A 26235-nucleotide genomic window follows, 5' to 3' on the forward strand; every position below is an offset into this window, starting at 1 on the left:
CTCTTGTCAAAGAAGACATGGAAATGGGCATAAGGTATATGAAATAGTGTTCAACATCACCTAATCATCAAGGAAATGCAAATTAAAACCACAGCAAGACATAGCTTCACAGTGTTAGGATGCCTATTATCAAAAAGTTCAAAGACAAAAGTGTCGATAAAATATGGGGACAAGGGGACTCTTGTACACTGTTAGTAGTAATGTACATATATTCATAGCAAGTATTTGGAAATCTGTATGGAGATTCCTCAAAAACTAAAAAAGTAGACCTACCATACAGAAATCCTACTTCTGGGTATATATCCAAAGGAAATAAAATTACTATCTTACAAAGATTTCTGCACTCCCATGTTCATTGTAGTGTTATTAATAGCCAAGATATGGAAACAAGCTAAGTGTCTACTGACATATCAGTAAATAAAGAAAATGTGGTAAATATTTTAATGGAATATTATTTGGCCTTGAAAAAGAAGAAAATCCTACCATTTTGACAAGGATGGATCTGGGGGACATTATGCTAAGTGAAATAAGCCAGGGGCAGAAAAACAAGTTCTTCATGAAAGGTCAAACTCAGAAATAGTAGAAGGGTGGTTCACAGAGGTTGGGGGAGGCAGAGAATAGGTCGATGTTGGTCAAATGGTACAAAGTTCAAGTCGTATGATGAATCAGTTCTGGAGACTGAATGTACAGAACGGTGATTATAGCTATTGTATTGGGCTCCTGAAATCTGCTGGCAGTAGATCATAGGTTTTCTCACCTTGCCCAGAAAAAATGGATAATTAAGTGAGGTGATGACTATGTTAATTGACTTTACATTTTTCAGTGTATACATATACAGAAACATCATGTTATTGACCTATTTAGATACAATTTTTGTCAATTACACCTTAAAAAGACTGTATTAAAAAAGAACATTCTTAAAATTTTAACCAATAAACTAAGAAAAAGATAACTATTGGAAGGGAAATAGAATAATAATGAGCATGTGAGGCTATAAATGAGTAAAGCATAACTATCACAAGTTTAGAACAATTCAAAAACCAAGAAGCTTCTTATATTCCAATAATGATCAGTTGGAAATATAATAAAAAAGATAACTTTAACAATGGCAACAAATTTTTTTAAATATCTGGAAATAAAAGCTAACAGGACACTATGAAGTCTACAAGAAGAGAAAAAATATCTTTACCAATACATACAAAAAGGATTTGGATAAATGGAGAGATGCATGCTGTTGTTTGATGAGAAAACTCAACATTGCAAATATATGAAATTGATATCATGAGTGCAATTCCAATAGAATCCCAAGTGGGATTTTTAGGGGAGTCAGAACCTGGGGAAGTAATTCTAAAATTTCTAAAAGGAGTAATTCTAAAAGAAGTAATTTCTAGAAGAAAATATAGGGGAAGAAACTTTCATGACATTGGATTTGACAATGATTTCTTGGTTATGACACCAAGACAAGACCAAAAAATTTAAAAAAGAAGAAGAAAACAAAGTCAAATTGGATTTCAAGAAAATTAAAAACTTCTGTGCACCAAAAGACACTATCAACAGGATAAGAAGGCAACTCACAAACTGGGAGAAAACTTCTACAAAAAATCTGATAAAGAATGAATACACAGATAATGCCTAAATCTCACCATCAACAAAACAGATCAATTAAAAAATAAGCAAAGAACTTAAATATGCATTTTTCCAATGAAGATGCACAGATGGTGAATTGACACATAAAAAGATGCTCATCATCACTAATCGTTAGTTCAAGAGGCTCTCTCCTCTTAGGATGGCTACTTATAAACTAAAAGCATTGGTGAGGATGTGCGGAAACTGGACTCTCTGTGCTCTGCTGGTGGGATTGTAAAATAGGCCAGCAGTTGTAAAAAGCAATACGGAGATTCCTTTAAAAGTTAAAATAGAATTATCATTGTATGACCCAACAACTTCCTAGCTAGCATCTACCCAAAACAAATGGAGTCGAATCTTGAAGAGGTAATTGTACACCCACGTTCTTAGTAGCATTCATCACAATACCCAAAATGTGGATGCTTCCTAAGTGTTCACGGATGGATGGATGAATTGACAAATGTGGGATGATCCTATACAAGGGAATACTGCTCAGTTTTAAAAAGGAAGAAATTCTGACACATATTAAAATGTGGATAAACTATTGTGTTAAGTGAAATACACCAGTCACAAAAAGCCAAATATTTTATGAGTGAGGTATTAGAGTAGTCAAATTCATAGAAAGTATAATGGCGGTTGCGAGGGGCTGGGGAGAGGGAGTGATGTGGAGTTATTATTTAATGGGCAGAAGTTCAGTTTTGGAAGATGAAAAGAGTGATTAAACCATCCTCTGATGGCTGTACAACTACACCCCTGAAATGTACACTCCAAGATAGTTAAGATGGTAGATTCTGTGCTGTGTGTATTTTGCCACAATTTTTAAAATTGTAAAGGTGGGGAGGCAGGTTTAGCTGGTGAGTGCTAGAAGTTCTCTTCTGAGTCCAAGCCCTCTCTTAGTGAACCAGCTGTATGATCTTGGACATGACACCTGGGAGGTATTGAGTCAAATGGAGAAAGGAAAACTTGCCATACTGTTGAACATTGTTGTGTTTATTGACACTCTTCATAAAGTGACTTCATATACTGTGTTAGCACCAGGTAAACGTAAGGGAATAACTGCTGTGTCTCTAATGAAATGTATTAGTTCATTTGTATAAAGTGTCTTGAACTGTGCCTGGCACCTGGTGAACACTCAATGATTAGCCACCATTATTATTAAAAATCTGTCCTCACAGAGGACTTAATGAAGCACACACACCACTAGTGCCTGAGTTCTCTGCATTAAACTCATAGGAAAACGGACACTCAGAGGGCTTCCCTAAAGCCCTGCTTGGGAATGATTGATTCAGTGTCTCTTCCAAGTCTATCCTACTGCAGGGCTCTCCACCGCTCCCCAAGGACCTGAAAGAGTGAATTAGCATCCCTAACCTCCTTTAGACCCTGGTCACGATTCAGTTAATTTAATACAAAGGGTCTAATGACCCCAGATTATTTGTATTTTGAATAGCCTAAATCAATTGTCTGATAAAATGTGATACTTAACAAATACAGAAAAATGTAATCTAATTGTGATTTATACAGCTAGTGATTTTTTTAAAAAAAAGGCTAAAATGATACAAAAGCACTAGTAGTTAATTTGTGGTCTAAAAGCATTAATTAAAACAACAGAATTCTTATTAGCAGGAGAGAGGACAGCAGTGACTCTCCTCTGCCAACCAGGTGTCATAGTGTTTTGGTCACGTTTGTTTCCTGGAAGGTTTCAGCGAATTACTAGCACTTTGGCTAATGTAAAGGGAATCCTGAAGAGAGGATAAAGAGAAGGAAAAATGGAAGAGAGAGCAGAGAGTGCTCGAGAGAATTAATTTCTTAAAGTACCTGGAGTCCCTCACAAGTCCACATTGATAATAAATAAGAGAGAACAAAGTCACACACATGAAAAAAGATAGGTCTTGCCCACAGTAGAATGCGGGAACTAACACATAGGAAGAAATGATGCAGTTAGAAAAATCACTATTTTGCAATCATCATAACAATAATTCAGGCAAGAATCATGAATAGATGCTAAACTATGGATGAATGTTTCAGGATATTTACAGTCTCAAGGCCTCTATTACAAGATACTTCTTAACTGCTGAGGAAATAATAGACATTTTATAATGGGGAAACCTGGCAGGCAGCACCTTAACCAAATAGTCAAAGTTAAGGTTACTGAAAAAGGGACAAACCTCCTGATGAGATGCACAGGAGAAAGACAAGCACCCCCTGCCTGGGAGTCCTGCCCAGGTGCATCATGGGAACCCAGCCATGAGGGAAAAGGAGACAAGCCAAACTAACTACCACAGAAATGATCTACACCTCAAAAATACCAACGTCGTGAAAGACAAAGGAAGGTGAGGAAACACTCGAGACTAAAGGAAACTGGAGAGACAACTAAAGTACATGTGTGGGTGCGGGGCAGGGGGAAGCTATGAAGAATATTATTGGAACAATTGATGTAATGTTAGTAGTGTTGGCGTCAAGTTTCCTGATTGTGATAATTGCCTGTGATTCGTGTAAGTGAACATCCTTGTTCTTAGTAAATACATACTAAGGTATTAAGGGGTAACGGGACACAATGCCTACAAAGGATCCTCAGAAGGTTCAGAAAAATATAGGTATGTGTATATGTATAATGAAATTAATATACATAGTATTTATTGTATTCAATTTGGAATACTGAATCACATACATATACGGTGAGGAAGAGAGGGATAAAGCCAAGGTGTCTGAATGTCCACAATTGGTGAATCTGGGTGTAGGGAATGTAGGGATTCTTATTACTATTCTTGCAATTTTTCTTGATGTTTGAAACTATTTTAATTATTCAAAATAAAAAATAAAGTTGAATGAGTCGACATCTAAGACCTTTCCAACTTTAAGGGGCATCTGGTTGGAAAGCCGTTACCGAATGTCTCGCAGGCTAAGGTAGGCCTGTGCCTCCTCCTCTCTAGGACTCCACATGCTGCTCTTCCGTCACACCCCTGTTGCCTCCTCCCTGTTTCCCTTCCAGTTTTCTGATGTGAGATAATTTCAGAATAAGCTCCTCAGAGAAAGATCCTACACAATTTTAGCCAAAAGAATAAGGAACTCCACTGTGCTGTAGAACACTAGATCTAATTTCTCCCATTCAAGTATCATCTAGTCCCCATAAACATGTAGAAATATGTGTCCATATTTTTAAAAAGAACAAATTAATAAGATACCTGTGCTATTTCAACCCCTTTTTTCACATAATTTACATTTCCTCTCTAGCACGCCCCTCACCTCACAGTCAAACAGGCCTTAATGTTCTGCTTAAGACGACAAAACCAATGCCCACTGTCTACATGGATCAAAGTATAACACCATACCCCATAAATCTGTACAATTAAAATATAAAAATTGTAAAAATAAATCATTATTGACACTAGGGTCTACTATTCACCAATTTCTCAACTGAATCCTTTTTTATTGTTACATTTTATTTCTAAATCACATTTACAACATCTTTGAGAAAAGAAGACTGTCTTTAATATTTGTATTTTCCATGGGGCCTATCATTTTACACATAGCAAATGTTCAATAAATACTTACATACTTATTAAATGAAAACAAATAAATGAAAACACAACAAAACCCAAAATCATTTTGGATTGAACACTCCTTTTCAGCTTCTGTGCTATCCATGAAAATGGACAACCAAGAATCGGCAAAACCCAAAACCACTCTGGATTCAACACTCCCCTCCAGCTTCTGCCCTGTCTCCTCCCCTCCACAGTTCAACTGCCAGGAGACCTACCCTGTATTTTCCCCCCCTTTCCTCACCTACCTTTCACCGATCAACCCACTGCAAATTGCCTTCTGCCCTCACCCTTCTGTTGAAATGACTCTTGCCCACCTCACCAGTCCCCTCCTGGTAAGTAAAGGTGGTGGACAGTTGGTGGCCCTCATTTCACCTCGTGGTGACATCTGACAGTTAACCACTCACTTCTACAGAAATATTCTCACGACCCTTGTGGCCCTGATTCCTGAATCTCCTCTGACAACTCTGGCTGTTCCTTCTTAGTCTCCTTTGCAGGTTCCTCTACTCTACCTGGAAACATGGATGCACCTGAGTTCTCTTTTGGTCCCACTTCTAACATGGTTTCCATTTATCTCCTGAGCACTAGACTCATATTTCCAACTGCCTCTTTCCCACTCTGACTTGAATATCTAACAAGCTTTTCATACTCAGCATCTTGCACATCTGAACTTTTCATGTAGGCCAGGGTGACTTAGATAACAGCCCCGCATGGACTTAGCTGGCAAACGGAAGCCTGGCATTCACCCTTGACTCCTCTCTCAACCTGTGCACCACTCAATCTACACTTCCCCTTAACTCCAGAACTCCATCTCCTCTGTTCTCCACCCAGTTGGCCCACCATCCATCATCACCCATCATCTCCCGTTCCTATCTCTACAACAGCCACCAACTTCCAGTCTCTAACCCACGTGCCACTCTGCATTTAAAAATGCTCTAACAGGAAACTTCGATGTTGCCTCCCTGCTGAAAACCCTTCAGTGATGTTCCATGTCCTCAATCAAAAGTCAAATGGCTTAATATGGCTCAGAAGGTCTTTCATGACAAGGACATTCTGACCCCAGCACTTTGCTCCTGTTCTTTGAACAAGCCAAGCATCCGCCTGCACCCTCCCTGTCCTCCTGCCCTGTACGTGGTTTATAATATGCTGTGACCTCTTCCTGGAACATTCTTTCCTTTCCTCTTCATTTGGTTAGCTCCCAATATCCTTCCTCCAGATGTTGAGTGAATGAGTATCAGTAACTCCCCTTTCCATAGTGATTACTTTCCTCAAGTGTTATTGCTTGTTTCACAATAGACTAAGTTTCGTTGTGTCTGTGACTCTGTCCATCTTGTCTGTCTAGGCTCCATCCAAGGCCACTGCCTACAACCAAAAGAGTCCTGCTGCCACCATACAGGAACTTCAAATTTTTCCAAATTATCATCCATATAATAGCCATTTACTTTCTTCTTCCCTGAGTGAATCTTTGGGAAACATCTTTTTTCTCAGTGGTCTAATCCAATCCTCAAAATACCACTCAGTTTTCTTTCCTCTAAACATTAATTTGCTCTTCTTCTCTATCCATATACACAGCAATACATCATTGATTTGGATTCTGCTCATTCAAATTTTACAAATACTGGACCCAAGCGACAGAATAAAAATTCATTAATCCTATCACTGTGAATATTCAATATTTTTGCTAACAGGGAAAGAGAACTCTTAAGCCAGGATTTATGAAGTCAAGGGTTCACTTTACACATTTCCCCTTTTGAATTTAATAGATAATTTTTAGAAAACAATATGCTTCTCATTAAAATGTAAGCCATGTTGAACTAAAGTCTTGTATTATCATATCTTATTCTATTTATTAGAATACATATAATAAAATTAAAGTGCTTTTTGATTTTTACTTCTGGGAGAACCTAGGCCAAACAAATGAAGATTTAATATATATTTTTCTTTTTCCATTTTAACTGAAAACTGTGTTTCTCTTTGAATGGGTCACCGAAGTAAGCCCCTGTGACTGCTAATTAAGGGCAATTTCTAATACCTTTCATCACACGTGGCTCTGTGTGTGTCACTAGAAAGGCACAGACTGTTTCCCTTCAGTTGTGAACCTTCTACTAAATAACAAGATAAAACCTCTCTCCCCACTGTCAGACAGAGGTGTCGAGTCAGAAATAGTAAATACAAGAAATGAAATCCTTAGAGAGCAGGTCCAAGTTTGTGTTTGAGGAGAGCCTTGATGAACTTCTTAAGGCACATTAGGGAAAAGAAGAACCCAGGGACTGTTTGCCAGCCTGGAGTGATCCAAACTGCATGTCTGTCCCCAAGGGTAACAAGAACAAAAGGGCTGCCTGGTGTTTTAACTGATTCTGACCGAAGTGGTGACTACAGATGACCGTCCAAGGCCTTCTCCTCCACTGCCAACCACACGCACTTCAATTTCACGTAAGCCACTGAGGCCCGGATCTTCGTCTTAAACTCATACAACAGATCATGTGAATTAACAATGTAGAATTAAAGACCATGTGTAGATACAAGCTCAGCTCTCGTTTTCACTGCGACATACTCAGGTACAACACTGTGAGGGGGGATAAATGACTGAAGGCTTCTGAAAAGCAGCTTGGTCTGATATATCCCTTTCCTTAAAACCATCCATATAATTTAAGCTAGTATTTATAATGAAGAAATAATCATAAATGGAGAAATCTTGGACAAAGGATGCTCACTGATGGCTAGAAACATTATTTATAAGAGTAATATCAAAAATAAGGAAACATAGAGTAGCAGGTTAATATTTTGTTCTTACCCCATTCTGGGTGTCCTTTTCTGCGTTTTACTCTGCCTACAACCAAAAGAGTCCTGTTGCCATCATACAGGAATGGCAGGTGCCATTACCTCTTTCCCTCATTCAAATAAAGAAACTGACGCACATAGAAGCATTTGCCCGAGCTAGTACTGGAGCTGAGACTTGAAATCAAACAGTCCAGCCCCAGAGCCAGCTCTGTAAAATACTATGATACTTTCTGATATTACATAGTGAAGTGTGTTTGAGTTTGTAATAATGTGGGAAAATATTTATGTTATCCTGTGTAGTTAGAAAAAGAAACATAATCACAAATATATAAGGATAAAAGAAGAACAGAGAAAAGAAAGAATGACCCTGTATGCTTGAAAAAGAAGATTCAAAGGTCTAGACACCATGATGGCATTAGTAATGAATGATCTTGGGGTGGCAAAACTATATTTTCCCCTATTATTTTCTATTTTTTAAAAGTAAGCAAGTACTGCTTTGGGGATGGTAAAAATTGTAATTTGTTTCTTTTAAAGCACTCCATGTATTTCCTGCTTCTGCTCACACTTCCCTTTTCTTTTCCTTCTATGATCTTGTTTTCCTTTATCCTTTTTTTCTATTTCTTTTCTCCTTCCTCCTTCCTACATTGCCTCTTCCTCCTTCTCCACTCCTACAAGGTTCATGAACAGTATGAGAACAAGACTCACCCCTGGCTGCCTGAAGGCCTCTTTCCCCTTGTATCCTCCCAGGGTGGGGCAATAGTGGGACATTTTCTTAAAAGATAATTTTTAGCATTGTATTTTAGTCTTTCTAATGACTTCTAAAATCATCAAAAGAAAAATCTTTACTTTAAAATTTGGGGCTACCTGGCCAGTCACGGATCGCAGTCCCCACCAGCTTCCCGGTGTTCTCTGCTTGCTGCCCTTTCTCTGCCTCCTTGGGTGAATGACACCTCTGTGCCTCTGTGCTGGCAGCCTTGTGTCCCTTTCTCTGCCACTCTTCTGCTCTCCCTCTTGCTCTTTCTTCCAGACCTAATTTTCTTTTGAGCACGATGCTGCCTTCAGAGAGGCAGTAGTCAGGAGGTCAGCTCTTCCTCCCGTGAGTCCCTGGCTGGTTGGAGGGTGGGTACACCCAAGACCACTTCCTGGTCACATCTGATTTCCACGGGAGTAGAAGCAGCAATACTGATGCTTTAGAGTAGTGTGAAGAACCCCTCTGTTCTGCCCGGGAAACTATTAGCCCCCTGGAATTCAACTCAAATTCACCTGCTAACTAGGCTTAAAAGGGAAACGTGATCAGGGCAGAAAACCAGGGGCTGTCTAGGTAATTTTTTCCCCTGAATTCTAGGGCCCTAACAATGGTGATATTAAGAAAAATGTTAAAGTTACCTAAACCTTTTTTTTCTTTGTATTCTATTGCTTTCTCTTTACAAATAGATTTCTCTTTAGCAATTTATTCTAGCAATAAAAAGAATAAATATGAAACTAGCATTTTTTCGCAAGTTTTTCCTCAAATCTCAGTTCGTAAGTACTGGGAGGAACACTGGTAGTCTTAAAAGCATCAGACACCCAGCAACTCAGAGCCTGAGGCAGGAGGATTGCAAGTTTGAGGCCAGCCTCAGCAACTTGGTGAGACCCTGTCTTAAAATAAAAATAAGAAAGTAAAGAGGTTTTTAAAAAGCAGGTAGGGATGTAGCTCAGTGGTAGAGCACTCCTGGGTTCAATTCCTAGTACCACAAACAAAACAAAAAAACAGTTCTTTTTTCGAGATGTGTTTGCTTCACACCAATCCTCTATAACTTCATCCCTCTCTTATTGCTTAAGCCTCTTACTGGTCTAATGATCAGAGACCCTTCCCCTTCCTTGCTTCCTGAAGTGTGGCTTCATTCACATTCTACTTGGATAAAAATGCTTTCAAGTTACCTTGTTTCCAGGTCTATAAAGGTCAAATGATAAATTTAGCTCCTCTTTCCCTAAAGGAAAAATACACGTTTTTTTCCCCCGTTGATTGTAAAAATAATGTGTTCAGAGCTAATGATCAAACAAAATCAGCCAGTACATAGAGGTGTAAACAAGAAAGTGCAATCCTCTTTAATCTCACCACCGAGAAGGAAATGTGGTTATTAATCTGCTGGGTTTTTAGAGCTTTTAAAATCCCACCTGACCAACAGCATCTGCCATGACTGTCCCCTTCCACCTACCTCTGGTCAAACCCACTCCTCGAGTCCCCCAAGACGCTCATTCCTACTTCCTTTGGAGGCTTTGCCTGGGGTGCTCAATTTTCTGGGATTGCTTCTGCCTTTCCCTCTCCCCATTCAACTCATTGCTAATTTGAAAAATCCAGCAAGTCCCCCTTGCTGCATGAAGCTTTCCAAGTCTTCCCATCATGGGACTGTGTGCTCTGTGTCACAGGACTGAACATTCATTGATCACCTTCTGATGCTACTGACATCTCCCCACCTAGATCACGTGCTGTCAGGGAACTGGGATGTGCCCTGTACTTTTCTGGTGGGAAATTTGTACACTGCTGTCTGACAGATAGATATGAATAAATCAATGGTTCATTGAGTAGCTTTCTTTTCATTTAATGAAAGTCCTTATTGAGTCCTTCAGAAACTGAACCTAATTTCTGTAGGTTTCTGTAATTGGCCAGTGATATTTTACATGGATATTCCAAAAATGCCTTTAAATCCATCTTTCGAAGCACCACATCTAATCCCCACAACCTCTGGGATTTGGGTGACAATTAAGACAGGGATTTCCCACAAGAGAGCTCTTTGATTTCAGCACAAAGTTGCTGAGTCAGCAACAACTCACACGATGATTTACTTCCTGCTCACTAAACTATCCCCCAGTCTGTAATCACCCCGTGGAGTTTACACAAGCCATGGTGCCTCAGTGACGATCCCTCATACATCAGGGCTTCGATTGCCTGTCATTGCTAAAGCACCCAGGTGATAAATTTCCTTCTGCACCATCTTGGTGAAGAATATTTTGATTGATTTACTAGAGGTGTGACAGAGTCAGTGGTATGGAGACACAGCGTCGTGGACTCCATGCAGGGGCCTGTGTGAAAAGACTCAGAGAAGGGCAGGGGCTGGGTGGCAGCAGGCCTCCTGTCTGGTGGTCATCACCCATGTGCACACCAAGGTGTATGTGCATGGATTTGCAAATTGCTAACCTACAAGGGTTGCAGACTCAGGCTCACCTCTCATCACATTTAATCAGAATCACGCTGTCTGTTCCAATTCCTAAGGCTGCGGCTCCCTTCTTGAGAGAAAAATGACTCTGTAAAAAAAGTAGATTTGTAATTAGTTTCATACAAAGATAAGATCCCTCTGCTGGTTTTTAAAATTCTTTTCTTGTGTCGTTTCATTTCTCCAAAGCCTGAAAAGGTGGCATCCTTCACTTGCCCCTTTCTAAACATATAGTGGTGAAATACGTACAACTTCACTAAATATATCTTAAATACCATCTTAGCCACTTTTTAATTATGCCATTCCAGTAACCTTAAGTCTTTCTACATTGCTGTACAACTAGTATCACCCTCCATCCCCAGGATCTTTCCATCTTGCAAAACTAAAACTGTACTCATCAAATAGCCATTTCTCTTTCTGTCACCCCAACCCCTGGTAACCATCATTCTAGAATCTGTCTCTGTGAATTTGACTACTCTAGATACCTCATATAAGTGACATCAATCATACAGTATTTGAATCTTTGTGTATTTCACTTGGCATAATGTTGGAAAGGTTCATCCATGTAGTAGCATGTGCCAGAATGTCCTTTTTTAAGACTGAGTGATATTCCACATGTGTGTATACCACATTTTGTTTACACATTCATCCATTTCTAGGTAGTTGGATTACTTCTGCATTTTGTCTATTGTGAATAGTGTTGTTAGAAACATGGGCATACCAATATTTCTTTGAGACTCTGCTTTCAGTTTTTTTGGGTAGATACCTAGAACTGCTGGGCCACATGGTAATTCTAGTTTTAATTTTTTGAAGAACTACCATACTACTTTTCACAATGGCAACACCACTTTACATTTCCACCAGCAGCACACAAAGGCTCCCATTTTCCACATCCTCACCAACGTTTGAAATTTCTTTTTGTTTTGTTTTGTTGAGGCAGGGTTTTGCTGTGTTGCCCTGGCTGATCTCAAACCCCTGGGGCTCTGCCTCAGACTCCAGAGTAACTGGACTCTAGGAAGGAGCCACTGTGTCTGGTGATTTTCTATTTCTTGATAATAGTCATCCTACTGGATGTGAGGTGGTTACTCATTGTGCCTTTGATTTGCATTTTCCTAGTGAGGAAGGTTGAACATCTTCTCATGTGCCTATTGGCTGTTTATACATTTTCTTTGGGGAAATGTCTACTCAACTTCTCTGCCCACTTTTGAGTGGTATTGTTTGTTGTTGTTGAATTCACTTTTTTTTTTTTTTTTAAAGAAAAGATGCTGGCAATTGTAATTGAATCTGACACCCCAGGACACACAGACTCCAAGTCAATTTTACATAAAAGGCAGAAGCACACATCAACCACCTCTAGCAGCTATGTATTGCGTAGACTTTTTTGGCTACCAAGAGATTACACTCAGTTTCTCCCAAGACTAGTGAAATTGCGTGCACTCAGGTAAGGAGAGAAGTTGGCCCTAAATCCAGCACTCTTCATCCCAGAGTTCTCAGGGGGCTATTTGTCCAGGCAACTACTAGTCTGGGGCAGACTCAGGAACGTGACATAATACTTACTGGCTGGGGCAGGAGAACTTGTCTGTGTGGAGAAGGGGCCACACTGACGACAAACCGCCTAACCTTTGCACTTTGGGTCTTTGACTCTAGGTTAGGCTTCCGTGTCTCAATGGCTGTAATCACTATGCCATTTGGATAGCTGGAAAGGCTAACCTAAGACCAGCTGCGCCGCATCTGCCCGTCCGCCTCTTACCATTAACAACAGATCATTAAGCCGTCCGAGAGGAGAGCAGAGAGCTGCTTCTGCAATTTACACCTCCAAAGGGTTGCTGACTGGAATTTTAAGTTATGGTCCTGAAGAGTGTATGTTTGTTCTCTTTTTCAAATGCCCACTTTTGACTCACTGGAACTATTAAATATGCGGCATAAGAGTCCTTAACACACATATCTTTAGGGAGTATTTCAATAAGCAAGAAGGAATCGCATTTATAACAGCAGCAAATAACATCAACCCATAAAGGAGGCAGTCTGAAGGGAGGAGTTTTAAAAGCTAAGTGTAGGTAGAAATAATGAGAAAGGGCCATTAGACTCATTTTACAACCTCAGAGTGACAAAGTATATCATTATTACCAAGATACCTAGGAAATAGGAAAAAGAAAAAAAAGCTTAATTGGGTCAGGGATTGTAAAGATGGATGACTCCCCCATCAAAAGACAGTGCTTTCTCTTTCATAATTAGCAGAAGTTGGGTGACCCCAAAGAGAGGGAGTCCAGAGAAAAACAGTGCTAGAAGGGCCCAGAACAGAGGAGCCAGCTGCCCCACCGAGCAAGCACAAGCTCCTCAAATTTGCCCCTCACTAAATGAGCACTTGAGCACTAAACTGCAAAATGTCAGATGGGGGGCTAAGTAAGAGATCTGGTGCACCTGGTCAGTGAGAGGATCCGTTCCTTTCTGGTCTTTAATGAGAAAGAATAGGCATTCTTAAATGAGGAGCAATTACCCAGCTTAATTGATCTCTGTAGCAAATGCCACAGAGTTACAGAAAAGCACATGCCCCAATAGAAAGCTTAAAGATGGGGAACACAAGTGAGATGAGGCATGAAAGAGAAAATTAGGTACCGAACATTGAGTCTGTTTATATTTTCAGGAAAAGGGAGAAGAGAAATAGCTAAATGGTGTCCAAGAATAGCAAGGGACCCGTGGAGAGGAAGGAGTTTGATTGGGTTGGGGGAGACACTACTTAATGAAGAAGAAACAGTGCAGACAGCTTAAATGGCATGCCTCCATACTGGTGGGACAACACATGGGGAATCTTTTTTCAATCCTTGGCACCAAGTTTAATGGAACCACTGTGGATGAGCAAGAGGAGAAAAGCATCCAAAAAACAACCTCCCAAATGCTGAGGAGCCTGGGAAACAGGTGTCTTGAGAGAGCTTAGAAGATACTTGGTCAAGAGCAGAGGGCTTTAGGGACATATGGTGTAGGTGACTTTCATGCCTGAAGGACAGTGCCAAGGTGGGGCTGGGAAATAGACTGCTCTGAGTTGCATCTGAACAAAACTTGGAAGATGCAAGAATCCAGATTTGCTCATAACTAATCAACAATCAAGACTCTTGTAGCTAGATGCAGTGGTGCATGCCTGTTGTCCCAGCAACTCAGGAGGCTGAGGCAGAAGGATCACATGTTTAAGGCTAGCCTCAGTAACTTAGCAAGCCCATCTCAAAATAAAAAAATAAAAAGGGCTGGGGATGTAGCTCAGTGGTAAAACACCCTAGTTTCCATCTTCAGTATGAGAGAGAGAGAAAAAAAAGGAAAATGAGAGAATGAAAGAGAACAAGAGTGCATTGAGCTGGTGGAGGGGCCCAGCTTGGTCATTCCATTCAGCTCTTTGACTACTAGTGGACCAGTAGGTGCAACATGAGTTCCTTTACTCTTAATGAGGACAGTACATCTTACCTCCCTTTGGGAATGATAGGAGAGTAAGCTGAATGATAAAAAGCTCTGAGACAAACCTGTTCAAAGTCTCCACATGCCAGTTTCTCTTCCTCTATTAGAATTCAGATAAGAAGATGAAAAGCTTCATTAATTCTTTCAAACCACTGTTATTCATCCAAGTGTTTAACTGAGACTTGGATTCCACTGCCTAGCAGATCACAAGGCTTCAGGGACAGCTTCTGCTAGGCTTGGAGTACATGAAGATGATTAAGACAGTATTCAATATCTACCTTCCCCCATCCTCAAGCACCTCCCCTCTGCTCTCTCTACCTGTGGTTCTGGCCATCCTTGTCTTCTGTGAGCTTGCAATACTTGTTCTTGCCTTTGTAATTGCTATTGAATTTTCTGGAAAACTCTTCCACCAGATATTTACCTGGTTCTTGCCCTCATTTGATGTAGGTCTCTGCACACATATCATCTCCACAGAGAGAAGTTTTATGACCATCCTATAAAATAGCCCATTCCACTCTTCTCTTTCGTCACCATGTGATGTGATAGTGTTTATTAATTTACTGTCTTCTCCCTACTAGACCATAGGAGACTGCACAAGGACAGATTTTGTTTTAGTATATAACTGGTAAATATTGGTTGAACTTGTTTATTGTATGCTCGGAGAACAAGACCTAGGAACTTTCTACTATTTTTTGCCATAAATCTCTAGCTACAAATCCCAATGTTGAGGTGTGGTTTTGGTGACTGAAGCCAGACAACAGTGAACTAAATGGATCCCAATGCGACTAACCCAAGGCCATTTTTAAAAGCAAGTCTAGAGGTCTTCTTTGTACCCACACTAGAAGACTTAAAATGGGGTCCTTCCGAAGCAGGAGACAGCTACGTGTCTTTCTACCCAAACCAGCTGCTTGGCATGAAGTAGAATAATCCTAGTAGAAATTAGAGAAAGGACCCACTAGTCTGGGAATCAGCTCTTAACTCTTACAGTATTCCATCAAATGTTCTACCTTTGCTCTATCCATTGCCTTTGGACTTGATCCTTGTGTACAGTACTCCTCCCCTGGAGTGTGATAGAACAATGAGCAGAGGTGAATGAGATCATTATACATCAGAGATCCCTAACCAGTAGATCTTGAAGCTCAATCTTTGAATGAGCTGAATCTGCTTCTCTGACTCTTCCCCAAGACTTGGAGTGCCTCACCCGCTCAGTGACTGTAATGCCAACAGTATTCTCCTCAGCCACTCCTTCTTCACGTCCCTCCTACATACCTGTTGGTGTGCCTCCTAGACATCCTAAGATTGGAGGGAATTGGAATCTTCATCTCTTAGACTGACAAGCTCTATTCTTACTCCTGATCATCAATTGACCTAAAAGAGATTCTGATTTCCAAGGCATCTGATTTACAAAGAAGGTTGGACTCTGTGAGACCACCTTATTGATTTCTAATTATTATTTGGAGGGGAGGAGATGACTCAGCTACGTGTTTGGAGATTCTGTGTGATTCAGAGGTAATATGAACCTGTACACAGGACATTTCTGTGAAGCGACTCCCTTATTATTTATACCCAATTCTAATTATTCTTTTAAGGTCAGCCCATTGTGAGATTGCAACCTAAATGTGTATTAAAAGAAAGAAATGGCGTGCACTCTTCACACTGGTTTGGAAACCTTTTTAACGAGGAAAGAGATCCAAGGATGATATTTGGTGGTAAATGCAAACACTGATACTGAGTATGCATTCAGTCATTTGAGGCACTCAATGAACAACAATTTATTTCCTTGATTTGGGATTCTGAGTGGAGTAAATGAAAATGTGTAATGGAAAGAGGTAATGTAAAGCAAAATGACCTGATTTGGGCACCTGGTTCTATTTAAACAAATTAATTTCTCATTCTGAGATACTGTTTGCTGAGCAGCAATGATGAATTCTTCTCTCAGCAGAATTGTCATGGGACATGTAGATATCATATGTGAAGTACCCAGCACTCAATGGGTGCACACAAAGGCGTATCCCTCCTTATTCTCCCATCCTCTTACCTAATGTGATAAAATCCTCAGGTTTTCTTAGTTAGCCCGAATCGAATTTTGAAATCTTCAAACAAAATCAATGAAAATTCACCTTATTTCTTAACATATATGTCATATAAAGTACATAAAAAAGATCTCGAAATTCTACAAGTAAAAATAAACCTAAACTCTCTCGATCTTGAGTATTGCTCTGATATCTTGGGACTAATACTTTTAGGAAATAATTTGCCTCTAGACATGTCCCTGACTCACTATTTTCTCTGTTGCCTCCATTTTGACTCCTGGGTGGGCTCAGTTCTTTCTCCTTGTGAGACACCAATGGGCGGCTGGTTATAATAACAATGTTGACTGCCAACTGTGGTGTGCTCACTGAGGGCTAGGCACTGTGCACATACGTATCTCCACTCCCATCTTACAAACACGGAGGAAACTGAATCACTATTCTACATTCATGCCCTGGGAGGTGGCAGAACAGGGCTTGTCACCATTTCTGGTCAATTCCAAAGCTCATGGACTTGAATCTACTAACCTGAAGAAAAATAAGTCTATCCGTTGCTTCTAATCTGACCGTGGAGCAAGGGACCTTGGGTCACAGTCACCTGCTGTGATTTTGGGAGCACTGGGAAAGGTGACTGTCTCCTCCAGACCCTCTCTCCCTCCTCTTTTCCCCAGGACAACACATATTCCCTGAGGGTAGGCACTGGGTCTGTGCTGTTCATTGGTGTCTCCCAATGCTTGACTCAGAGCAGCATTGAATGGGTGAAGAAAGGAACCAGGAAAGCGTCTCACTGCACAGTGGTGGGAAATGGACCTTACTGCCTGGGTCCTTTGTCAGCCATTGCAGTGGAGATGCCTCCAGGAGAGGCAATACCTGGGTCCTAAGCTCTTACACCTCAGCATGGCTTTCAGGTTCTTTCCTGAGAGTGTGTTTTGATAGGACTGGATGGAGGAGAGAGTAGCATGGGAGTGATGAGCATTCTGAAATGAAAAGGGAGTAGGAATGCCGAGGCAGAGCAGGTGTGTTGAGCTGAGCTCACATTTTCACTTACCATCAGTTCTGTCAGGCTAAGTTTTTGCCTAATAGGGAGAATTACATTTTGTGGGAGTTGGGATTTTCAAAGCTTCCTGGGCCATTGATTTTTACTTTTTATGTTTTTGTATTTTCTTGTTGCTTTTGAGATCTACCTTTGGAATTGAAACCCCCTCGGTCATATGTGGAAACCATTTTTCTGAAGCAACTGTGAGAATTCTCCATGGAAGAGGGCCAAGGCCGTGAGGGACCTGGGTAGACTACTGATGACCAGTTCCAGGAGATGTAGACATGAGCTGGGCTTGGTGTGTGAAGGGTGGTCATTTGCCTAAAAAATCCCATTGTCTATTATGATTATGAAGAACATTTTTTCCTAGATGATAATATGCTGTTTCATGGAAGTTATTTCTGGAAGAGATTATATCACATGAGCAAATAGAGGAATGTGGAATTAAGTGCATGGTTTAGACTTTCAAAGGATTCAGAGCTATAAATGTGAATTGTGAATCTGTGATCTTAGCTTCCCTCTACACCTACTTTCAAGAAAGAACCTAGAACTCATCAGTTTAATTTTTGCCATGCCTATAATGGAAGAATCAGGGAAATTCTAAGATCTCTTCCAGTTCTGAGATTTTTGTGATTCTATATTTTGGAGGAAAGTAGTCTTAGGATTTTTTTAGTTTTGGGCTAAATACTCTTATTTTAACTTCATGATTTATTTACTTCTTCTAATTGTCTTTATCAGCTGTATTATTTAAAAAAGTTAGTTCTATTAAAGTTTTATAAGAAAACAGTGGATCTTAACAATCAGAAAATTTTAACACCTTGCCCTTCTTATCAGCTAGGTGAAGTTCTAGTCAGAGTTGGTGGCCAGAAAAGAGGTAGGTAGCCCTGGTGTGATGTGACTGAGACAGAGTAAAGTGTTACTTAGAAAAGAGATGACTCTTCCCTTCCTGAAGTTTCTGGTTGGGTGCAGCAGACTACAGAGTCTCTCAACATCATCTCCATCTTTATAGGGCTAGACATGCCAAGTTATAAATTCAGTGCTCAGAATAGAAAAAAAGAACAGTAACTAGAACTGCTTCAATAGGTCAAAAAATTATATTAGCACTAGAAAAACCAACATGCAGAAAATGGAATTTGGGACAAGATGCTCCAAGTGGATTCAGAGTAGCCAGCTACAGGGGGCATTTGGTCATCCAAACCAGTAGTAGTGTTGGATGAGTGGGAAATTGAGGCTGTAGGGCCAGTTCTGCCGTTGACAGACTGTGAAACCTGGAGCAAAGCGTTCCCCATCTTTGAGGCTTAGTTACTTCAATCTATAAAACAAAGTCATTTTTAAAAGTACCTACTATTTATGTAGAGTTTCTTATGTCCCTGGCACTGAGGCAAGGACATGTTTTCTAAGGCTTTCAGATGATTTTCCAGAAGTCTTGGGTTCTGGAAGCTTCTCAAAGAACAGGAAGAAAGACCCTACAGCAACACTTCCTCATCCACTGGCCTCCCTGTCCTCACTGAATTAATACAGTAGCCTCTCCAGGACCCTTCTCCATATGAGAAAGAACCTCCCCCACCACATAAGGACCGACATCATGTAGTCTAAAGAAAAGGCATTAGAGAAAGGACTTGATAATATTCTTTTGTTAGCCCATGGAGAGCTATTTCTGGAACAGGTGGAAATAAAATTATTGTAAAACTGGAAAAGACCAAAGGAATATGTGCCTTTAGCCTGAAGCCAGAAGGAACTACACTAAATAATTAATTGAACATAAAAGCCTGAGGTATAGAACCCAAAGGAACTAGAGTTTAGAGTCATGTAACTTCCCAATCTGGAGTGTTAAGGAAAAGACTCACTGGTACGTGCTCATCTGTCCAGAAGGTATGGGTCAAGTGTTGAAAGAGACATGGAAGCACTTCAGATGTGCTCGGAAAGTGCCTTCCCCTCATAGCCTAGGTCTAGGAGATAATAAGGATGATTTTTTTGGTAGGGAGAGGGAATAATAATAATAACTGACACATTAAGAGGAGGAAATCCAATTAGGGATCGAGGTCAATTGATGAGACTGTTGTATATAAAGCTCTGATCTTTGAATTTAGTTTTTACAGCATTAGTCGGGGCAAGAACTTCACTGGTTCGGGAGTTGGGAAATCCCATTTAATTCAGGGTCTACCTACCTGGCTACTTCAACCTCTTCAATTTTAAAAGGCTAATAACAATACCTGCCCCACAAGGATAGGAGAATCAAACAAGTGTATATATACATTGGAAATGTTTAGAGACTGTCAAATATTAATTCAATATAAGGTATTTTATATTAGGAAAACAGTTTGCCTGTTAAAAATGATAAGCCTAGGAGGCTGTAGCTCAGTGACAGAGAACTTGCTTAGCATGTACAAGGACTTGAGTTTGAACTCCAGCAATGTGAATGAATAAATAAAATAAAATAAAATAAGCCTATATTGGATTTTAGGAAAAGTTCATAATTCAAGCAATCTTTCATAATTATGTGTGAGAAGAGAGATACAGGAAGGAGGATGGAGAATCAAATGGTGGTTGTATACCCAAATTGTCTTTCTTTCTCTTAGAAATAAAGGAGTAGACTCCATGTTCATAATATCTAGAGATGAAAGTATAGCAAAATGATTTCAGACCCCAGGGACTGAGCTTTTGGGAACGGGCTAAGTCAATTTATATCAAGTGTGAGGCTGAAACACTCATGAAAAAATACAGAGACACTGGGTAGAGAGCCCCGGGCAGCTTATTGCTTGACCAATCTCCTCTGGGCTTGGAATAGTTTAGAAGTCAAAAGCAAAAGATGCCTGATATAAGATCATCTGGGTTTTTTAAAACTGAGAATATAATGACATTTAACTATTTTGGGGTCCAGGTCCACTACAAGGAAATAGTAATTGAGAAGAAAAAGTACATCATGATTCTTTTCTAAAAAATTTTGTGGTTTTAGATGGACCCAATACCCTTGTTTTATTTATTTATTTTTATGTGGTGCTGAGGATTGAACCCCATGCCTCACACATTAGGCAAGTGCTCCACCACTGAGTTACAACTGCAGTCCTGTGATTCTTTTTTTAACTCTTGAAGAAGCTGAGAAATGAAAGTTATCTCCTGATGTGGTACTAGGTGTGGTTGGCTGAGAAATGGATTCCTCTACCCCCAGAGATGTCCACATCTTCATCCCTAAACTCTGGGAATGTGTTACCTTTCATGGCAAAAGGCAGATGCAGTTAGGTTGAGGATATTGGGATGAGAGATAATCCCAGATTGTTCAAGTAGGCCCAATGCAATCATAAGGGTCTTTATATATGAAAGGGGGAGGCAGGAGAAGCAGAGCCAGAGAGAGAGAGAGAGAGAGAGAGAGAAATTGAAATTGGAGACAATATACTATACTGCTGGATTGGAAGGTGGAGGAAGGGCCATGAAGCCAGGAAAAGTAGGCAACTTTTGGAAGCTGGACCAAGGCAAGGAAATAGATTCTCCCTGAGAGCCTCCAGGAGGAACACAGCCCTGCTTTTCCCATTTTAGATTCCTGACCTCCACAAGTATAAGATAATGAATTTGTGTTGTCTTAAGCCACCAAATTTGTGATGATTTGATTCAACAGCAATAGAAAGGAAAAATGCTTGGTAATTTCAGGCTGTGGTTTTCTCTGCTAAATTTGACCCCTATGCTTTGAAGAAGGGCATTTTAAAAAAGTTAACAAAACTCCCAAATGTAACTGAAAACAAGATGATCAAGAAAGTTTGTTAACAATCATTAGTTTCTTTTAATTCCATGGCCACTGAGATGGTAGCAGATTGTATCCACTGGCTTCCAGTCTGAACTTTCCTTTTGTTTCCATGTTATGAACACACAGACACACGCCCCACTTACAACAGAAAGCAGAAACAGCCTGTGGTTGATCTGAGACCTGCTATGGCTCCCACCTTCTCCACACCAACATCTCCTTGAGAAGCCCCTAGTCTTCCTACAGACCTCTCTCTGCTCTCCCTGTCTCTCATTTCCCCAGCCATTAGAAGGCTTTTTGGCCTTCTTTGAGACAGTTGTTTTGTAAACCCTGGGCTATTTTGGGGCAGAAGTCATTAAGGGACAGTTTGATGAATTACATGGCAGCTAATGCTTATCTGGCACCTGTCAAGGAATGCAGCTCTGGTTGACTGCAGGATCTGTGTAGCAGGAGGGTTGGGAAACATCTATAGAGTGACTAGCAACTTGCTTTCTGCTTTACCCTGGCATGTAAGAGAGAGGGAGAGAGGGACAGAGAAAGAGAGGAGGAAGTGGGGGGGAGAGAGAGAGAGTGTTGCGGTGGAGAGTTGCTTGACAGGCAGCCTAAAGCTGTTTGGCTATGTGATCAGATTGGGCCACATTTTTCATTGCCAAGGTGGATGTAGGAAGAATGGCATGAACTCTTTGAAGGCTGTTATGGTTTGGATGTGAGGTGTTCCGCAAAAGCTCACCTATGAGACAATGCAAGAAGGTTCAGGGAAGAAATGATTGGGTTGTGAGAGCCTTAACCCAATCAGTGAATTAATCCCCTGATAGGGATTAACTGGTAACTGAAGGCTGGTAAGGTGTGGCTGGAGGAGGTAGGAAATTGGGGGCATGGCTTTGTAGTATACATTTGTAACTGGCAAGTGGAGACCTCACTCTCTGCTTTCTGATCATCATGTGAGCTACTTCCCTCTGCCACACTGTTCCACCATGATGTCCTACCTCACCTTGAGCCCTGAGGAATGGAACCAGGCTTCTGAGGATTAAGACATCTGAAACCATGAGCCCTTGAATAAACTTTTCCTTCTCTAAAATTATTCTGGTCAGGTCATTTAGTCAAGGTCACAAAAAAGCTGACTAAAACAAAGGCCATGGAAGGACTGTGAAGTTCAATGCCACAGCATTCTGCAAGGAATACCAGAGCTCTTAGCCTCTGCCTGATAAGCATCCAGATAATAGGCAGGAGCCTGGGCTTGGCTGAGAAAGAGCTGGTCCAAAGATCAGAAATGAGAGACCTCTATGTTATTTTTTTCATGATAATAAACCTTTGATCCAGTCAACCAAAGACTAACATTAAATGGTTCAAGGCACCCTGATCTGATCAACTCACAGAGATCTGATCAACTCACAGAAAGACTTACCAACAGGGTTCTGTGGAGTTGTGATTATAAGAACACAGCATGGCTGATCCAAAGAGCTCACAGTCACTACCTTCTTCCTTCCGTCCCTTCCCCTAACACACAACATCGTTACAGAGAAGTGAAGCGTGGGAACCAGAGGTGAAAACATTCTGTGGAATCTTTGTGTTTTTCTTGAATTTCAGAGACAAGGAGGACACTCCATTGTACCACTCAGCTCTTCTCTCCCCTCATTCTCTCCTAAGAAGTGTCTTCCAGAAAGAGAACCTCCGGGGTTTAAGCATTTCCAGGCATGATCCCTTCAAGTGAGGTTTTTATGGAATATAAACTTAAACTTGGAAAGAACAGAAACACGTACATGCTCCGACGTGAAGGCAATGAGCCTGGGGACAGCAGCCATTCCTTTCTCCTTGACTTCTGGGAACATCTTAAAGCGAGCAATCAGCATGGCGTACATGTTAGATATGGCGCCACCTACAGGGCACAGCAACACATAGTGACTTTTTCTACTCATTACCACCAGCGTTCCACACGCAAGCAACATCCCTTATTTTCACTGTCCTCCTTGGATGTAGGCGAGAACCTTATTGCCTGTCCTTTGAACTGAATCCTCAGACTCAGAGGCTCTAACAAGGGCACATTTGACCTGAGAATAATTATTTCTTTTCACTTCTGTTCATGCTGAGACAGACCTTCCCCAAAGGTCAGTTATGATGAAACTCTAGGCTATTTCTTGTATGGCACTAAAATCCTTGGTCAAGTCAGTCAAAGGTTAAAGCTAAATGACTCAAAGAGCCATGATGGTACAATACTTATAAGATCAACTGACTAAGTATCTAATCAGAAAGATCATATCAAGATGGACTGTTGGATTTTTTATTACATACAACATAGCATCAGTGGTCCCAATGAATTCATAGCTACTTGTGCTTGAATTGAGACAAATAAGCTGCCGTTAACAATGTGGATTTTAAATCAATGATTCTTAAAGAATTCAGGATAAACATCCAAGTTCATATCATACTCATCTATTCACTTGTCAAACAGTTCTTTACTCTTAAAGACAATGTAGAAATATAACTGTATTTGTTAACGCAGTCTTATTTTATAATTATAGGAAAATACACAGCCTAGAAATGTTAAGCCCATGTGGAGCTACTTTTCTTACATTGTTCTAAAACTGTCAGGGATTTCATAAGATAAGGTTTGTATCTTATAAGTAACATCGCAATCAACAAGCAAAGAAAAGTAAACTTTCCCCAGGGTTGTTGGGAAGCTTAGAATTTTTGCCATCCAGGAAATAGATTGTTATGGATGCAAATGAATATGCTGGCATCAAAGACATGAGACTGTCAGGCACAGTGACACCCAAAGGGAGATACCCCCAGGCCCAGCCATGATGTGAATGCTTTGAGTTGCCCTTTCTCCTGGTGGCTGAGGAGCAGGAGGGCTCCCTGCCAGGTTAATGACCCTTGCAGGGCTGTGACCTTTGTCTCACCAGCCCTGGGCTCTGACCCATACCACCTGGGACAGAGCAATCATCACCCAGATCCTGGCTTCCTTCCAGTCAGAACGAGGGCAGGTCTGGACCCCAGAGACACAGGACAAGCACAATCCAGGTCAAACCTGCACTAAGCAGATAACCCCATCTAAAAGGCTAACTGTAGGGTGCTGGATGGAGGAACCAGCTGTGATAGAAATTTTCAGTCTAGCTCTATTTCCCAATTCTGGAACTTATTCACATTTTGTGCTACGAAATTCTTTGTGATGAGGGAGATCCTGGGGAATATAGGTTATTTATCTTTGTCCCTGGCCGCTATCCACCAGGTGTCCACAGCATCCCTCATCCCCAGTTATGACCACCAAATATGACTACAGACAATGTCAAGTGTTCCTTGAGTGTGTGGGGGGGTGGAGGGGACAAAAACCTCCCAGTTAGAGCCACTGCTCTAATCATTCTTCTCAAAGAAGCTGGGGGAAGAAGAAGAGAGGGAGAAGAGAAAGGGGAAGATGTAGATGAAGAAAGTGATCGTCAGAGTGCAGTTATGCAAGAAATGTCCATCCTTTCCCCTCAACTCCTCATTTTGTAGCTCAGTCTTGGCAGCCCTGAGTAGATGAAGGGCCTTATGTGCAAAACAGGTGTGAGACAGATGCACAAATTCTACATACACTTATCTCTTAGGATAGGAAAAGTTGTGACTAAGCAAAGCTTTCTCTCCCCACCCCTTAGTGCTTGTCCTTCACAACCTACTGGGCAGTACTCTAGCTGTCTCTGGTTCACAAGGAGATCACCTCCATGGTGAGATCACATAAGCACATTTCTTCCAGGAGTCTTAAAGGATTTTGCATGAAGTGAGAAGCCTCTGGGTGTTAAAGATGGGGGTATAAGGTAAATTGAGCTGAGTTCTGTATTCAAGCCATAGACTAACTCTTTGCAGTTAGTCCAAGGGATGGTGCTTTTAGATAATAGGCACATAGGATGTGCGACTTTTCCTATCCCTACCCCTTAAATCATAAGACGCTTTGAACCCCAGGAGCAAGGCTAGATGCTACTTGGCAAAGCATTCATCAGCAAATAAGGGTGCTATGTATGCTTTCTCTTCTGTGACACCTTAGAAGAACAAACAGGTTGCCCTTTGGCTTCTCTGTTGACCCTTCCCCTTCAACTTTGGAATATCTATGTTACACTATAGCATGACCTCTAGGACTTCCATCTTGGGGTGAGAGCAATATGGGTCTTTACTCCCCAAGGAAGAAACTACATGATTAAGCTTCAGTCTACTCTGCCTAATAATTTCCCATTATCAATGAGGATGGAAGGGTGAGTTACACTTAGCCTAGTATAAATCATCAAAGAGAAATCTTGCTTTGGGTGTGTTTTCTAGGGCATGTAGATTCTATGACCAACCAGGTTAAGTAGGCCTGGCTCCCTGTCAAATTAGTCAAATTTTCAGGGTCAACAGGTGCATTTATTCTCTCCCCATTACCCCATTACTGGGAGCTATTAAAATAGAGATGAGGATGCTTTCAGAACATCTCAGGGACAGCTCAGTCTTACAACCAAACATGTAAGGGAAGGAGAAATCAAGGTAGAAATGATGTTGATCTCCTAATCCTACTGAGTTCCTCATGAAAAATGCCTTTAGCATCAATTTCAGGCAATGATGGCAAAGGTAAAAACTTAGTACCAAAGAAAACACTAAATTTCCTATAAAGTAAAAGTCAGCTTAAAATTCATCACAGCTGGTGTTCAATGACTTTAAGAAAAGGCTAATTTTCCTTTCCATTTAACTAACACTTTTTTCCTTTAGCACCTGAAAAAATGTGCTATCTACTTAAAAACAAAATAAAATGGCAGATCTGATCTTGCAGGCAAATGTGCTTCATTTAAGCCTTGGCCTGGAGGTCACTGTTGCTTACTCATCTCATCTTCTCTTCTCTTCTCTT

General features: G+C 40.7%; 1 protein-coding gene across 1 annotated transcript in view; it reads right to left on the reverse strand.

The window, feature by feature from the left end:
• The window catches only part of Gad2 (glutamate decarboxylase 2), a 78252-nt gene that overhangs the window by 42646 nt on the left and 9371 nt on the right, over window positions 1-26235 (reverse strand). Inside the window, exons 7-8 of the mRNA XM_047519753.1 lie at window positions 23147-23262; window positions 11152-11231 (exon numbers count right to left, since the gene is read on the reverse strand). Coding sequence (XP_047375709.1) covers window positions 11152-11231; window positions 23147-23262 — 196 coding nt within the window. The remainder of the gene's footprint in view (window positions 1-11151; window positions 11232-23146; window positions 23263-26235) is intronic.

This window comes from Sciurus carolinensis, chromosome 12 (assembly GCF_902686445.1).
Source record: "Sciurus carolinensis chromosome 12, mSciCar1.2, whole genome shotgun sequence".
Lineage (NCBI taxonomy): Eukaryota > Metazoa > Chordata > Mammalia > Rodentia > Sciuridae > Sciurus > Sciurus carolinensis.